The sequence below is a fragment of the Galeopterus variegatus genome, unplaced genomic scaffold, assembly GCF_000696425.1.
Source record: "Galeopterus variegatus unplaced genomic scaffold, G_variegatus-3.0.2 Scaffold3264, whole genome shotgun sequence".
NCBI classification, from domain to species: domain Eukaryota; kingdom Metazoa; phylum Chordata; class Mammalia; order Dermoptera; family Cynocephalidae; genus Galeopterus; species Galeopterus variegatus.
In genome coordinates this window covers 262,530-280,351 of record NW_007729375.1, presented here as the reverse complement: position 1 = coordinate 280,351, position 17,822 = coordinate 262,530, and the positions used below count along the sequence as shown (strand labels likewise).

Genomic DNA, 17,822 nt, shown 5'->3' with positions numbered 1-17,822 from the left:
AGAAACCCTGGTGACAATAGGCATAGAGCAGAGAGCTCTCCTTCCCACTGGGCGTGCAAATCCTCTTCCCCACCCAGAGGCATAATGTGACCAGGAACACTAGCAGGAGGATCTCATCATAAGTGCCTACTGAGGGAAATCACTTTGCCCTCAAGAGCCTAAGACTACCCTCTCCCACCTAGAGACACCACAGTGCTGGAGAGTCCCAACAAGGGTAACCCGTCCTCAACATCCCCATCACCCCACCTCCTTCCCAGGCAGGAGGTGACCCTCCACTACAAACAGTGACCCCAAAAGGCTCTCAGACACCACTAGATAAAGCATTCCTTCATCTAATTAGTGGCAGCAGGGGTCCAATCTGGGAAAGCACTGTTTATCTCCTCAAACAACCGCGAAGAGCACATAATCATCTCAACTGATGCAGAAAACAATCATTTAACATTATGCATCACCCTTTCATGATTAAAAATATAAATTCAACAAACTAGGAATGAAAGGAAATTACCTAAACATTATAAAGACGAGATATGAAAAGCCCACAGCTACTATCATTCTGAAGGATGGAAATGTAAAACTTTCTCTCTAAGATCAAGAACGAGGCAAGGATGCCCACTCTCAACTCTTCTATTCAGCATAGTACTGGAAGCCCTAGCCAGAGCAATTAAGCAAGAAAAAGAAATAAAAATATCCAAATTATAAAGGAAGAAGTAAAATTATATCTGTTTACAGATGGCATGAGCTTATATGTAGAAAATCCTAAAGATTCCACAAAAAAACTGTTAGAAGTAATAAACAAATTCAGTAAAGTTGCAGAATAGAAAAAGTACAGACATAAATGAGTTGTGCTTCTATCCAATCACAATTAACAACCAAAAATAAAAATTAAGAAAACAATCCCATTTACAGTAGCATCAAAAAGAATAATATACTTAGGAATAACCTAAATCAAGGAGGTAAGAATCTCATACACCAAAAAGTAAAAAACATTGTTGAAAAGTTACAGACAATACAAACAAATGGAAAGCACCCCATGTTTATGGATTGGAAGAATTAACATTGTTAAAATGTTCATATTAGCCAATGCAATCTACAGGTTCAATGCAATTCCTATCAAAATCCCTATGGTATATTCTTGCAGAAATAGAAAAAGAAAAACCTAAAATTCATATTGAACCACAAAAAATTCTGAATAGCCAAAACAATCTTGAGAGAATAAACAAACAAACAAAAACCAAGATGAAGACTTTACATTTTCTGACCTCAAGATATATTACAAAGCTATGGTAATCAAGAAAGTATGGTACTGGCATAAAGACAGACATATAGACCAACAAAATGAGAATTCAGAAATTAACTCTCAACACATTATCAAGTGATCGTCAACAAGGTGTCAGGGCTACACAACGGGAGAAGAATACCCTTTTTAACAAATTATTTTGAGAAAACTGGATATCCAATTGTGAAAAAATAAATATTGAACCCTGACCTTACACTATATATGAAAATTAACTCAAAATAAACTAAAGACCTAAACATTAGACTTGAAGCTATAAAATTCCTAGAAGAAAACTTAGGGAAAATCTTCATGACACTGGATTTGGGAATGATTTCCTAGACATGACACCAAAAGCATAGGCAACAGAAACAAGAAAAGACAAATAGGATTACAGAAGAATTAAACATTCTGTGCAGCAAAGAAAACAATCAATATAGTGAGTGAGAAAGCAACTTATGAAATGAGAGAATATATTTGCAAACTATATGTCTGATAAGGGGTTAATATCCAGAACTTCTACAATTCAACAAGCCCTGAAACCAAAAAACACACACAAAAAAATCCAATGACTAAATTAAAAAATGGAAAAAAGACTTGAATAGACATTTCTTTAAAGGAGATGAACAAATGGTCAACAAGCATAGGAAAAGATACTCATCATCGCTAATCATCAGAGAAATGCAAACCAAAACCATAATGAAATATAACTTCACAATCATTAGGATGGCCACTATCAAAATAAATGAATAAACAAACAAATAAATAAATAAACCCAGAAATAATGTGTCAATGAAGATATGAAAAATTTGGAACTCTTGACACTGTTGCTGGAAGTTAGTGCAGCCACTATGGAAAACAGTAGGGACGTTCTTGCAAAACATCACGATAGAATTACCATATGATTCAGCAATCCCACTTCCGGGTATGTATCCAAAGTAACTGAAAGCAGGATCACGAAGTGATATTTGTACACCATGTCCATTTCAGCATTATTTATAATACCCAAGAGGTGGAACCAGCTTAAATGTTCATTGATTCATGAATGGATTTTAAAACTATGGTATGCTGGAAGGAGGAAAAATCCCAGAAAATCACCAAAATGTATCATTAGACTGAGAAAATCGAGATTCAGCAGGGACATATAATTTAAAAAATAAAACATTATATAATTTATCCCTCAAAAAATAAAAAAAAGTATGTGGTATGTACATACAATGGAATTTTATTCAATATTATAAAGGAATGAAATTCTATGATGTGCTACAACATGGATAAGCCTAAGGACATTATGCTAAGTGAAATAAGCCAGTCAAAAAAGATAAATATTTTATTATTCCACTTTAATGAGGTATCTAAAGTAGTCAACCCCTTATAATCAGAAAATAGAATGATTTTTGCCAGGGGTTGGGAGCATGAGAAATGGGTAGTTGTTTAAGGGATACAGAGTTTCAGTTTTGCAGGTTGAAAAAGTTCTGAAGATCTGTTGCACAATCATGTGCATATAGTTAACATTACTATACCATACACTTAAAAATGGTTAAGAAGTTAAATTTTATGTTATGTATTATTTACCACAATAAAAAATATTTTCATTTTTGAAATATTAACAAGTTATTGGCAATTTATTAACAAGTTAATTATACATCTCTCCCGTCACTCAGGAATTCCACTCCTAGTTATTTACTTACTGTAGTGAAAGAAAATTATAAAACTGCCAAAAGCCCTGTACAAAAATGTTTATAGCAGCTTCATTTATAATAGCAAAATATTGGAAACAGCTCTGGTACCTACAACAGGAGAATGCTTTAACAAACTTTATTATATTCATAAAATGAAATATCACACAGCAATATAATGAACAAACTACTGAAATATATAGCATAGGTAAATCTGAAAGAAATTATTCAAAATGAAAGAAGCCAGAAATAAAAAATTACACACAGTATGGTTCCATTTTAGAAAGTTCTAGAATAGGCAAAATAATATATGCTGAAAATAATAGATGGTGAGATATTAAGTTAGTGGGTGTTTACATGGCTGTTGTTTAGTGGGAAGAGCCACAGAAAAACTGTTCTGAGACTGAAAGGAGAGGGGATTAAGCAAATGTGTGCCTTTCAGTACTGATCCAACTGCATTTAAGATCTTTGCACTTACCTGGCAAGTTAGCGCAGGTGCTTAGAGCATGGTGCTAATATGATCTTTGTACTTTATTGCATGTAAATTATGCCTCAGAGAAAACATATTCTTTAATTTTTTTAGCAAAAATATTAGATAATGTACATTTTATTTCAGAAACAAAGAGCAAGGAAGGAAAATTGATAAAGAACGTTTTAAGTAAGTCTTATGTAAATTATTACATTTCCACAAAGGCAAATTCTTCCTTCAATCTTCTGACTGTCATCAGGACAACTTCAGTGTAAATCTTGTTTGGCAAGAGTAGTAATCAAATCAGAGCACAGTTGCTGCTTGAACAACTTTGGTTTGAACTGCATTGGTCCACCTATACCTGAATTTTTTTCAATAAATATATTGGAAAAATTATATTGACACAGTTAAGTGGACTACCTAACAGTAGGCTATTAGTAGGCTACTAGTAAGTAGTTAAGTAGTTTAGTCGTAAACTACTTTAAGTAAGGATGCGGTGCCCCCATTCCCCCACACCTGCAGGGCTTGGGGTGCACAGCATGGCCTGGCTTCAACTTGGGCATAGTGTACTTGGGTAGTAGTTAAGTAGTTAAGTTTGGGTGGATTCAAAATTTATAGGTGGATTTTTGACTATGTGGGGTCAGCGCCCCCACAGAAGGATCAACTGTTTATCATGGTCTGATTTGAGAAAATGTATTCACCAAATACTATGAATGAAATTTAATAGAGATACATAATGCGCACAGGATATTTGATACGATACCCATTTTTAAAACAACACTTCTGCTACAGGTTGGAAAAGAATGGTAATGTGGTGAATACTTTCTGAAACAAAAATAACATCTGCTCCCTTCTCATAAAGGTTAGCAGAGCACTTTCTGATATAAAATGTTTATATTCAGCCAGGAATCCTAACTTTAAAAACAGATAGCAAATTTACTATCAGAAAATAATGGTTTACAAAGAGAATATGACGATGTGAACATTTTATTCATTCTTCATAAATGCTTACATGCACAGTCTTCATTCAATGGGAGTTTGAGGAAAGCAGGTGCTCTTTTTAAAAAAGACACTGTTAGCGTCACTTCTTCTCCAGCATTCCGAAGAACCTGAACCTAAGAATGAAAAGAACGCAATCTTTATCACGTTTACCAAGCTTTATGCCATTGCAAAACCTTGAAATTATTCATTGTCTTTTCCACTTCCCATTATTCCCTAAAGGTCAGAAACATTTTATGAAAGACAGAGGGAGTAAACTGATGCTTCAGTAATACGGCCACCAGTGTCCTGCCTCTCCTCACCACCCTGTGGTCCCCCATTCATGTACAGTGTGCACCATCTGTTCACACTTGTCAAGGTCTTCCTGAATTTATGGCCTATACTAGGCAATATGAGGGAGCATAAAATCTACTGAAAGACAGACGTAATGTTCAAATCACTGTACTTAGAAATTTAGTAAATATTTATTAAGCATCTACTATGCGTCATTAAATAGGATAAGCTTTGGAGATCTAAGAAAAAATGATCCTGCAGATATTGACCAGAGTGTTAATTCAAATTAAATAAAATTGGCCCAACTCACTCAAACCCTTTCTTAAAAAATTAATGGGCATTACTGTCCTGCTACACCTTTAAATATTTTCTTTTCTTTTCCTTGCAAACTAGGTATAATGATGGAGTCTGTTGTTAATAACTCTCAACTATGAAATTAGTTTGTCTACTTCTACCAGTTAAAATAATCTCAATTTCTCCAAAAATCATATCTAGAACAATGTAAGCAATGTAAAATTTAAAATATTTTAAAAACTTAAAAAAAGAATAAGAAGCTGAGGATTCTTTGGTAGCAAACATAACTGGAGACTATATAAACATATTTATATTTTTAAACACTTATGTAAACTAAGGGGAGAATTAAGAATAATTAGTGAAGAAGTAGTTAATAAATATGACAATATAACTTCTTATTAAATATACAGAAGAATTGTTCAAGCTTGAGTCATTAAATAATTGGCTATCAAAACAACTTAGAAGACTTCTGGCCCTGACAAGATAGCATAGTCTCATTCCTCTTTGCTCCTCCCCAGTAAGAACAACTACAAACACTGAAAAAAATGCAGGAGACAACCAAAAAGGGACTCTGAATGATGAAAAGAGAAAGGAGAACTGATTAGGGGTCTGAGAAGCTGGGTGCCCTACATGCCCCTGCCCAAAAGAAAAACATCAATCAGGCCTGGCATTTTCTGATCCCCAACATAAAAGAGTCTCATTCCTCTTTGCTCCTCCCCAGTAAGAACAACTACAAACACTGAAAAAAATGCAGGTGACAACCAAAAAGGGACTCTGAATGATGAAAAGAGAAATGAGAACTGATTAGGGGTCTGAGAGGCTGGGTGCCCTACATGCCCCTGCCCAAAAGAAAAACATCAATCAGGCCTGGCATTTTCTGATCCCCAACATAAAAACAGAAGGCAACCTTGCAAGGCTCACACAACCCCTGGTCTGAATGAGTCTCTGCAACACCAGGCAAACTCACCGAACCGCTGAAGAGGACTGATTAGAAACCCTGGTGACAATAGGCATAGAGCAGAGAGCTCTCCTTCCCACTGGGCGTGCAAATCCTCTTCCCCACCCAGAGGCATAATGTGACCAGGAACACTAGCAGGAGGATCTCATCATAAGTGCCTACTGAGGGAAATCACTTTGCCCTCAAGAGCCTAAGACTACCCTCTCCCACCTAGAGACACCACAGTGCTGGAGAGTCCCAACAAGGGTAACCCGTCCTCAACATCCCCATCACCCCACCTCCTTCCCAGGCAGGAGGTGACCCTCCACTACAAACAGTGACCCCAAAAGGCTCTCAGACACCACTAGATAAAGCATTCCTTCATCTAATTAGTGGCAGCAGGGGTCCAATCTGGGAAAGCACTGTTTATCTCCTCAAACAACACCAGCAGGGAACAGCGGGAGCCCCAGCAACACACAATAAATTAATCAGATCAAAGCAGCACCAAACAAGCTCTAAAGCAGATATTGTAAATGAAACCACAGCCCACAAACCTGTGTGCTAAACATAGTGATTTCCTGCATTAAAAAAAAAAAAAATGTCCTAAATAAGACTCAGAGTCATCTAACATAATAGAAAAACTGGGCAGGATATAATAAAAATCACATGTTGTACCTGGAAAAATCACAATTGGAAAGAAAAAGGGTAATCAACTAGCATCAATAAGATAAATCACATATTAGAAATTATCTGACAAGGACTTTGAAACAAGCTTAATAAAAATGTTTCAACAAGAAATTACAAATTCTTTTGAGCTACATGAAAAGTTACAAAATCTCAGCAAAGAACTAACAAGTTATAAAAAAGATCCAAATGGAAATTATACAATAACAAAAATTAAAAACTTTCTGGATTAGCTCAATAACAGTGGCGATGAGAGAGAACAGAATTAATGAAGATAAGTACAAACAATGGAATGAACCCAGTTTGAAGAACACAGAAAATAAAGAGAATAGTAACAAAATATATAAAGTTTATATTAACTGTGTCACAGAGAAGAGGAGAAAGAAGGGTGGGGCTAAAAGAGTATTTAAACAAATAATGTCTGAAAACTTCTCAAACTGAGTGATAGACCATCAGCCCACCAACTTAAGAAACTGAGGAACTCCAAAAGGATACAGCCAAAGAAATCTACACCAAGATTAAAATTTTGCAAACTAAAAATAACAACACACAAAAAAACAAACTCTTAAAACTCTTAAAAGCAGCCAAGGATAAAGGACATATATGGACATTCTTAAGTTTTTTTTTTTTTTTTTAAGAAATCAAATCCATGAATACATAAAAAAGATAATACATCTTGATCAAATGAAGTTTAATCCGCTTAAAAGCAGCCAAGGATAAAGGACATATATGGACATTCTTAAGTTTTTTTTTTTTTTTTTTAAGAAATCAAATCCATGAATACATAAAAAAGATAATACATCTTGATCAAATGAAGTTTAATCCAGAAGTATGGGGTTGATTTAGCACTAAAAGGTCAATTAGCATAATTAATCATATTAAAAATGTAAGCTGACTCATCAAAAATAATTTGAAAAAATCCAAAATCTATTTCTGATGAACACATTGAGCAAAGTAATAGTAGAAGGGAACTTACACAAACTGACAGAGAACTTATGAAAAACTCACAGGTAACATCATACTAAATGGTGAAAGACTGAAGGACTTAAGGCCCTAAGTATAGGGGGGAAAAAAGGAATATCCATACTAACCTCTTCTAGTCAACATTACATTTTAATGAAGGTACTAGCCACAGCAATATAGAAGAAAAAAAAATATGCATTAGATTTGAAAGGAAAAAACAAAAGTGTGTCTTTATCTGCAGTTGACTTGATGGCTTACATAGACAATGTTGTGGAATCTACCAAAGGAAACAAAAAAGAAAAAAAGCTACTAATAAAAACTAACAAGCAATACTATAGTAGTTGTATTTAGCAAGGTTGCAGGATATAAGACAAACATGCAAATAACAATTACATTTCTGTATACTCGCAATCAGAATTTCCAATTTTGACAACAGCAGTATTTTATTAAGGCACCAAAAATATGATACTTTTGTATTAATCTGACAAAAATTCATTGTAGGAAATGCAAACAAACGTACAGTGTCAGAAAACAGACTAATGGTTGTCTAGGGAGTGGGAAGAAGTAAAAATAAAAAAAGGTGGAAGGAGAGATAATAAAAGGACAAGATAAAATTTTTGTAGTTAATAAGTATTTTATTATCTTGTCTGTTCTAGTAATTTTATAGATTTATACAAATATCCAAATGTATCAAACTGTACACTTTAAATATGTACAGTTTATTGTATGTTAACTATCCCAGAGTATTACTGGCCATAAAGACACAAAATAATTTTTAAAATGCAAAAAAATCAATCTATGTCACCACATTAAAAGTAGAAAATTATATAATCATTTTGATAGATGCCAAGAAACATTTGATTAAAAATTTTAAAAATGGAGTCTATAAATGATTATTCTTAAAATTATAAAAATTATGAACAAAAAACTCAGACATCATTGTTAATGGTGACTTATTGATATATTTTTTCCCTGAGATCAGAAATGAAGAAAAAATGTCCCCATCCCCTTTTTTCCTTAATCTTTCTTCAGTTCTTAGTACAATAAGGCAAAAAAAAAAAAACAAATAACATGCATAAGAACTGAAAGAAGAAATAAAATTCTCATTTCCTGATATTACATGATTTTGAAATTAGAAAATCCTTAAGAACCTAAAGACATTATTATATAAGACATTATCAGCTGAGTTAAGAGAGCTTAGTAGGAAATAGCATAGATACAAATTTAATATATAAAGATCACTGGGTTTTGGTTTAATACCAACAAATATAAAATGTATTTTTAAATAAATAGAAGGATATTTTATGTCATGGATTGCTAGATAAAATACTATAAAGATATCAATTCTGTTCTATTTTTCTGTAGATTCAAGATAATCCCACTAAAAGTCTCAATAATTTTTCTTTCATTTTTTGCCTTAATATAAACTTATGAACTTGGCTTATGTATTGACATTGACATTATATTATAACACTTAATACTGATATACTCAGTATTATATAACTATCGGGAATTTGTAAGGAATTGAAATATAGGGAGCAGTGTAATAAAATATCTAAATACTCATATTTGATAGTAAGTGTACAATAGATAATATCTAGTGTTAAACAATAAAGACATAACAGTATCAACATCTGAAGTGTAAATTTTGGAATAAATATGACATGTATAAGTTCAATGTGTGTTTTAAATTTTTTGTTCACATTTCCTCCTATGCTCTGAATGTATATTTCATCAGCCTGATACTGTCAGGGTGGAAAATACAGGTTCTATATTGTGAATAATAATGAATAGATTCTTCTCACAAAATTGGAAATTGGAAACAACAAATTCAGTTATCTTTTTCATTTTTATTCACAGTTTATGATTCAAACTAAATGTGAATTTTAAACAGACAAAGTGTTAGCAGAGTTATTCTTTCACACTGCCTTATGTGAGTAGCTGGGCAAAGAGACTGAGGTTGGTATATGATGGCAATCAGTAAGAATGGAAAAGGAAAATGGAGTTAAAATGATATTTATGAGTTTAATCTAATATTTAAACCACCACAAATCTAACAATTCAGATCATGAACTGAATGTTCTTAAGTTCCATTCATCTGTTAAGAAGGAAACTTCATAAAACTTTTTTTTTGTTCTTCACCCTTGTCTCTCCTCCCTTGAAGGCTAGTCTGTCTTATATGAGAAATTTAGCTAAAGAGGAATTTAGCTACCTGCCAGCACTCTGGTATATGAAGCCCGGAGTGCCCGGAGCTGCGTTTAATTGATAGAAAGAGGGCCCTGCTGCTTGGCTGCTTTGCCTGGGCATGTTTTAAGCACATGTCAGTACACGCACACACACACACACACACATACCCCTTCAAGGGCAGCTGGGGCCATGAGACCAGCTTGTGAGCATCACAGTCCCTACCCTCCCATGACATTGAGGCAAACAAGTAAAATTTAGAGAGAGGAAGATGAGATCCACTGCTGCCTGACAAGGAAAATGGAAAACAGTCACCTAGAGTTTTACATTAACATTGGCTCATCCCATTAGACTAACTGTTAAGTGAAGTAAATTATGTCCTTAAAATCCTGGAACTGGGCTGAAAAGGATCTTAAACATGACTTTGAGGACTGATTTTGAAACAGGCTGTTTTACAGACAAAATAACTAGGCTAACCTAGGCAACTCTAACATGCTTTACTATTCATCTTAAAATGGTTGCTTCATACAGACAACAAATAAATGAATAATTTTCGTGAGGTGGCTTATAAATTGGGTGAAAATAAGACTTTACCTTATTACATGTATTTTTGGGTGACTGTCAGTGATGAAACTGTAACTTAAAGGCTTTCACACTGGGGTTGGGGAGTCCTGCTGTCATCATGTATCTGCTTGCACATTCAGGTTTACAAAGGAGTCTCCAGGGGTGGCAGAGTGAGGGAGCACACTGCCCTTTTGTGCTTTAGTGTAAGTGTATACATTCACACCTACAGAATTCACACAAAGTCATGGTGGTTGCCTGTTTTCAGGCAGGAAGATAGGGCCTTCTTGAGAGATAAACATCTGACCAAGGAAGAAATCTGTAACATTCACAACAGCTGGTACTGTTGGATTGGATAGCAGAAATAATCCAACTTGAAATTAGGTTATAGAACTGTATCTAGGACAACCTTATCATATCATCTTTGGAAGTAGTGAGCATATCAACTGAGAGAGGTCATATGCCATTTGAAATGCAGAGGAAACAATGCAAAAGAAAAAAGGGCACATCAGCTTTTACCTTGAATTGCTACAACCATAGTATGTGGAACAGTGATGGAAGAGATAGTAATACAACAAATTAGGGATGGAATTAGGATAATTGTGGACATATAAGTTCAAGAAAGGTAATGCAATATCCCTGAAGATGCATTTTATTTATTAACTTATTTCATTATCTTTCCTGCATTTTCATTTGTAAAAACATTTCATATATATATATATATATATATATATATATATGCAAATATGTGTGTGTGTATATATGAGTATATATAAAGAAATGTAATAGGGATGCTTCTATAGGCATTTCTAGTCTAAATTTTATGTCATTTAAAAAAATTCACAACAAAAAGTGATTATCTGGTTTTAATATTGAAATATGAAACTATTAAAAGGTTAATATTTCAGAATTCCTAAAGTTTCAGACTAAAATAGCAGTGAAATGTGCAGTAATTTTTGTATTTTGGTAAATATTTATTACAACTAAGAATAAAGATTCAACTTTCAACTCTAATAAATCTCATTTCTATTAGTAAGGATGTAATAATAATAATATATCAATGAATTTCAGTATGGGAGCCATTTCCTTTAGTGAGGCAAGAATGTTAAAACACTTGATCAAATTTTACCATAATATTTAATACTGTGACTGAAAATAATTTCATAATTTTTGAAGACCCCATTGAAACAAGATTCTATATTATAAAAGTGTCTGAAAAGTCATACTCTATCCAAGTTAAACTTTAACACAAGTAAAATACATTGTTACCTAGTTCACATGGCTATAGAAATACTATTTCAGTATTTGTTTTAATTCCAAAAGATTTCCTAAATAATTCAAGCAATATTTTGCTCTGTTTTCTTATTGTTATGAGGTAAATTGACTAGTTTGTGATCCATTAAGCAGGATAAATTAAATTTTACAATTGTTAAAAGCTCTACTTTAAAAAAAAATCAGGAATAGAAGAGTAAAACAGAGTTTTATCTAATTCTTAAAAAATGTGATTTCAGTAGGAAATGATTGAAGTTGTCTAATTGATTCATTAAATTAAAATGAAAATGAAAAATAAAGGCTGACATAAATAGTATGAAGAAAAGAAACAAGAGACCATTATTAATATGAATATATATGATAGTACTGTATTTATAATGTATGTATTATAATAATGTAGTATTATATATGTATGTGTATAGAATCCAGCAGGTGACAAACAAAATTGTGCTATGACCAAGTAAGCTTTATTTCAAAAACTGTAAGCCTGGATAAATATCAGGAATTTATTACCAATATAATTAATTTTGTCAAATCAATATAACTTCTATTAAAGATTGTGAAAGGACATTTGATCCAATTGAGCAGTAATTCCTGATTAAAACCTCTAAGAAATAAATGTAAGACTAGAAGAAAATCCCTGTCATGCTCCTCCACTTTGGGCTGTCCCTGACCTTAGCATGCTCTTTACCTAAATACCCGTATTTGCATGGCTAACATCTTTGCCTCCTTCTACTCTTTGCTCAAAAATCATACCAAGGAGCCTTTCCCTCACCAACCTACTTAAAATAATTCCCCACATACCCATGCCTTTGCGTACCTACTCTACCTGTCATTTTCCATGCCTATTAGCACCTCCTAGCCTACCCCAGCCTGTGCTGACATAGTGTCTACCCATGTGCTTACATAATGTCTGTTCTGCTGGTATCTGTCCTTGCCCCTTCAAAATGTGTGTTGCATGAAGGCAAGGCAACTGTTCCATATAGAGCCTTCATTAAATAGTTTTCAATGAGTAAGTTTAATAAAGTGAACTTTAAAAAGCAGCAAAAATTACCCTAAATGTTGAAATAATAAAATCATGTCAACTAAAACCAGGTACTAGATTAAGATGCCTTCAAACTGCACTATTTTTCAACAATATTTTATAAGTTCTAGCAAATATAGTAAAATTAAAAAATGAAATTACCTTTACAAATATTTAAAAAATAAAATTATATCTATTAAAATATAATTGTAAGGTGAGAAAAAAAAACTAATAAACTTCACTAAAATACCAATTGGAATTTAAAAGGTAACATGTTGAGTTAGCAGCGTATAAGATTACTATAACCTAAAATGCCCTTTTCCTATGGTAGCAGTAAACATCAAAAGAAATAGTAAAAATCTAGAAAATAAAATCTCTACAAAATCCTTAGGGATTTAACTAATGGGCATAGATTACTTTGAAGTAAATTTTAAATTCTTATTGAAGGACAGAAAACAAAACGAACCCTTGCAAGGATGTGCCGTGTGCCTGATGAAATCCTCTGACAAAGTCAATTGGAGGTTTTAAAACATCCTTCCAATTAATGGGCATAGATTACTTTGAAGTAAATTTTAAATTCTTATTGAAGGACAGAAAACAAAACCAACCCTTGCAAGGATGTGCCGTGTGCCTGATGAAATCCTCTGACAAAGTCAATCGGAGGTTTTAAAACATCCTTCCAAACATAGATTACTTTGAAGTAAATTTTAAATTCTTATTGAAGGACAGAAAACAAAACGAACCCTTGCAAGGATGTGCCGTGTGCCTGATGAAATCCTCTGACAAAGTCAATTGGAGGTTTTAAAACATCCTTCCAATTATACAAGAAATACTTGAAAAGGAGCAGCAGTAGGGGATAGAAGGAGAGGAGTTATCAATATCTGAACATTCTGTTAAGTAATATAATCAAATCAATAACATATTGATGTTGCTATAGATATACATGAGAGGACATGAATATAAATTCCAATAGATATTACATTACTTGAACTTTTAATACATGATAAAAATATTTTTAAATTCACTGTTTAAAGACTGGTTATAGAGCAACTACCGAGCCACCACTGGAAGCCCCCTTGCCTCCCCTGTTGGAACGAGGGGGTGCTACCACAGGCCTCAACCACACTCCCCCTCCTTTCTCCTCTTCCCACTCTATTGCTCTGCAACAACTTAGAATGTAAAAAATAATAATAATATTAATTAGTAAATAAATTTTAAAAAAATAAATAGATAAAGGGCTGGATATAAATGGTGCAGGCACATTTAGCTATTCTTTCAGAAAAGAATAAAACAGGACACTATTTCAGACAACTCCATTGACAATTAATTTCAATGAATTAAAGAGTTATATGTAAAAAAGTACCACAGAATAATCTGGTAGGAAATTATAGAGGAGTTTATATAAAATCTAAGAGTGAGAAGAAAATATCAAACTGAACTATGAACCCAGACCTATATCTGTATAGGTTCTGTTTATATCTGTAAAGTTATATATAGATAGCTATGCTCGTAAATGTAAATTTTACAGTTTCGCCTTTTCAGTTCAGCTGAGTTACTACTGACTTCTTGCAAATAGATATGAAAACAATTGTTTTTTATTTGTTTATTTGTTTTGGTCTCAATTTCCATAAGCAACTCTTACACAGGGCCACTGTTAATTTAACCCTTAAAGCTATGTTTTTGGATGATATCAAAAGAAAATTTCTTGGTTCAAAGATTTACTAAGGCCAATAGATAGGGTCAAAGACTTTCATGTTTACCATTTCACTCTTGTACTGGACAAATGCAGGAAGAAAAACCAGCTTGATTCTTGCATCATATTTGTAATAGATTGTATTTTAAACCATAAAAACAAAACTAGATCAACGTGCAAAAAGTATGCTGAATAATAGCAAAGACTCACCTACCCTGTACAACAATATAACAATATAAACCAAATATTGTACATATAGCAAATATAACAGTTTTTTTCTCTACTGAAAACTGGGCCACATTAACTAACTAATACATTCTTTTGATTTGTTAATTTGTTCCCATGAAGTTTTACATTCAATTGTATGTTTCATAATTCACATTTATTTAAATGGATACCATGAAAAAGTGCTAACTACCATGAAAATTAAGGATTTATATTGTCACTATAAGTGCTCAAGGTATAATACAGCCTTAGGTTTATTAAATAAAGCCTGTGACATAAACAAGGCAAAAGTTATCATCTTTTATTTTAAAGATAAGTTTTTGAAAACATTGAAAAGCCAAGTGACTTGCTCAAATATAACAGCTAAAATATGGCAGTGAAAAATAAAACTACATGTATAAGTGAGTTCTCCATTCCTTCCAAATAATTTCTTAAAATGCATATTTTACTCATAACAATTTCAAGACAATCATCAGCACCTATTAGCCTCCACATGTGTCTTTATGGAGTCCAGCTGTACAGAACCACTTCACTGCCCTAGTTCTGAGAAGGAGCTAGAAGATAGAGCCCACTTAAGTATAGAAAACAAGATGAAATGGAGCAAGTATCTTCTCTATATACTGATAAGATTTCAGCTGTATGTTACTTGTGCATATTATTTTGGGGGATCAATGAGTATAGAATTTAAATCAACTCAGCAAACATACATTGAATGTTTATCATGTTCAAAATGCCATGGGAAGTAACATGGAATATGCAATGTTGAAAAGAGGATGATAAACTCCTGCAGTCCTAGAGACTACCAAACTAGTTGGAAGACATGTGCTTACAATCAATTGAAAGTGACAAAAAGACATAAGGTTTTTAAATGTAAATAGCACTGTATAAGGAACTCAGGCATAATGGTGTTTTTTCTAGTCACTCCGCTAATAATACTGACATCACTGAAGTTCTACAGGGTCATCTCCCTGCTTATTGTGGCAGAACATACAAGCAAACATACAACAGCCTGTGCAATGCTGTCCCTGCATGTGAAGGTCCCAGCAATGGTTCCACCAGTTTCTACAGTTATCTCACTGGTCATATCTCAGAGCGCACCAATGATCTTCTCAAATGAGCAAAAGCCCCATCATCATATTAAAATGCAATAAAATATTTACAGAGGCCCTAAAATACTTAACTCAGACCCTTAACTTTTAATACCTCCTACCTTCCTTCAATGATGAAGAGTATATTTATAAAATGCTATCACTGCACATTAAATAAAGTATATCCACTTCAAATGTTGGGAGCAGGGGAAGAAAAGACATACCTGACAGGCTAAAAAGATTGTAGCATATTTCTTATACATAGTTATGATGTACTTGAGTCAGAATAATGAGGTACAGGACATCTCCACATCTAAGAAAATCCAAAGTGTTTGAATAAAGTCTCATACTGATGGTAATATTTGATATAAGCACTTTAGGGGAAAATAACTTAAGCCTATATTTACTCTGTTTATTTCTTTTTTTTTTTTTTTCTTTTTTTCTTTTTTCATTGAAACATAGTTGATTGTACATATCTCTGGGATAAGGAATTGAATAGAATTACCTGTGTGCAATATGTGATTCTCAAATCAGGATAATTAGTATTTATAATAGTAAAACCAATACTATATAAATGTTTAGTTTGTAAATCAAGTGCCAGATTTAAGTAGAATTCCTGAAGGAAAAGAAAGAAATCATAACACTTTTTCTTTATTTTTACAGAATCCTAAGATTATCTCAAGCATAATGAATTGTCAAAATCTAAAAAACAAAGCTAAATATTATCACACCCACATTAGAATTGCAGCTGCAGAATACAGTTGCTAAACATTTATGCATATTATCACAAAATGTTTGCACACCATAGAAATAAGAAGTAAATATTTTACAACTGCTTACACTGTTCCCTGACACATTCTGTCATTTCAGTCTATTGCGTGAGTCATTTTAATATGTTATTCCGAATCTTAAATGTTGTCCCCTGTGAAGCATATTGTAAATGTACAGTATAAATGCTCTAATATCATTAGCAGTACTTTTGGAGCCACCACAAGTGCGCTGTGCCAGCACTGCCTTGTTGACTAAAGTCTGCACATGGAGAAACAGCTGTACTGTCACAGGAAAACAGTGGTTTCTTTGAGAATCTGGCAATTTCAAACACTTAAAAATAGATGTGTACATCCCAAGTATAATGTATTAAATGAGTAGGGAGAAAATAGTTGCTAACTACATAAAGAAAAAAATATATATCTCTTCTATTACTTAATGATTACTTTAAATTTTGGCTTTCAGAGAAATCTGTCATGCACAAAAATGTCAGACATAAGATAACTGTGACAGTTATCAAGATATTTATTAAAGTGTACAAGATGCATGTACTTTATGTGATTGCTCAATATTTGTACTTTTGGCTTTCAGAGAAATCTGTCATGCACAAAAATGTCAGACATAAGATAACTGTGACAGTCATCAAGATATTTATTAAAGTGTACAAGATGCATGTACTTTATGTGATTGCTCAATATTTGTACTGGATTGAATTATATGCCCCCAAAACTCCCTGAAGCTTGAATTGTGTACCCCAAGTTTGATGTATTGAAAATTTAACCCCCTACTGAGGCTGTTAAGAGGGTGGGAAATCCTAGTGTTCCCTGGACTTTGGACTTCCAAGACTCAGAAACTGTCGGCAAATAAATTTTATTTTCTTTTTAAATCACCCAGTTTTGAGTATTTTGTTATAAGCAACAGAAATAAGACTAATACAATATTTAATACATATTTGAAAGTAATGTATATCCCCCATCTTCCCTATATGGAAATTAGTGAGACTAACTAAGGATGACCATTAGCAAACTTATGAAATTATTGCCTTTCTATTTTGTCATCTCAGACCTCTCTATAGTCTATTTTTCTACTTCAAGATCTTTCCAATGAGAGTCTCAGAGGACTCTCATCACGTGGTCCCTTAATGATGGGAAAAACAACAACAACAACAACAACAAAACAATGAAAAACCCAAAACAAAACCTTTTGGGAAATCTTTCGTTTTCATGCTCTGGGCTTAAGACTCAGATTTCAGCCTTGTCCCCATTTCTCTCCAAACCAAATGCATCAATATCTTAATCCAAAGCAACCCCCAGGAAAGGAGCACACACACCAATAGTTAAACATAGTTTGGTGCCAGCCAGTATGTTACCCGTCATATCTTATAAGTGCATTTTATGAGGTCATCTGGAAATCTGCGCATCTTGTGTGACTTCACA

At 33.3% G+C, this 17,822-nt stretch overlaps 1 protein-coding gene across 1 annotated transcript in view; it reads right to left on the bottom strand.

Annotated features, from left to right (window-relative positions):
- LOC103600211 (gamma-1-syntrophin-like) overlaps positions 1-17,822 on the bottom strand; it is a 152,742-nt gene that overhangs the window by 24,751 nt on the left and 110,169 nt on the right. The window contains exon 7 of the mRNA XM_008584457.1: positions 4,434-4,536. Coding sequence (XP_008582679.1) covers positions 4,434-4,536 — 103 coding nt within the window. The remainder of the gene's footprint in view (positions 1-4,433; positions 4,537-17,822) is intronic.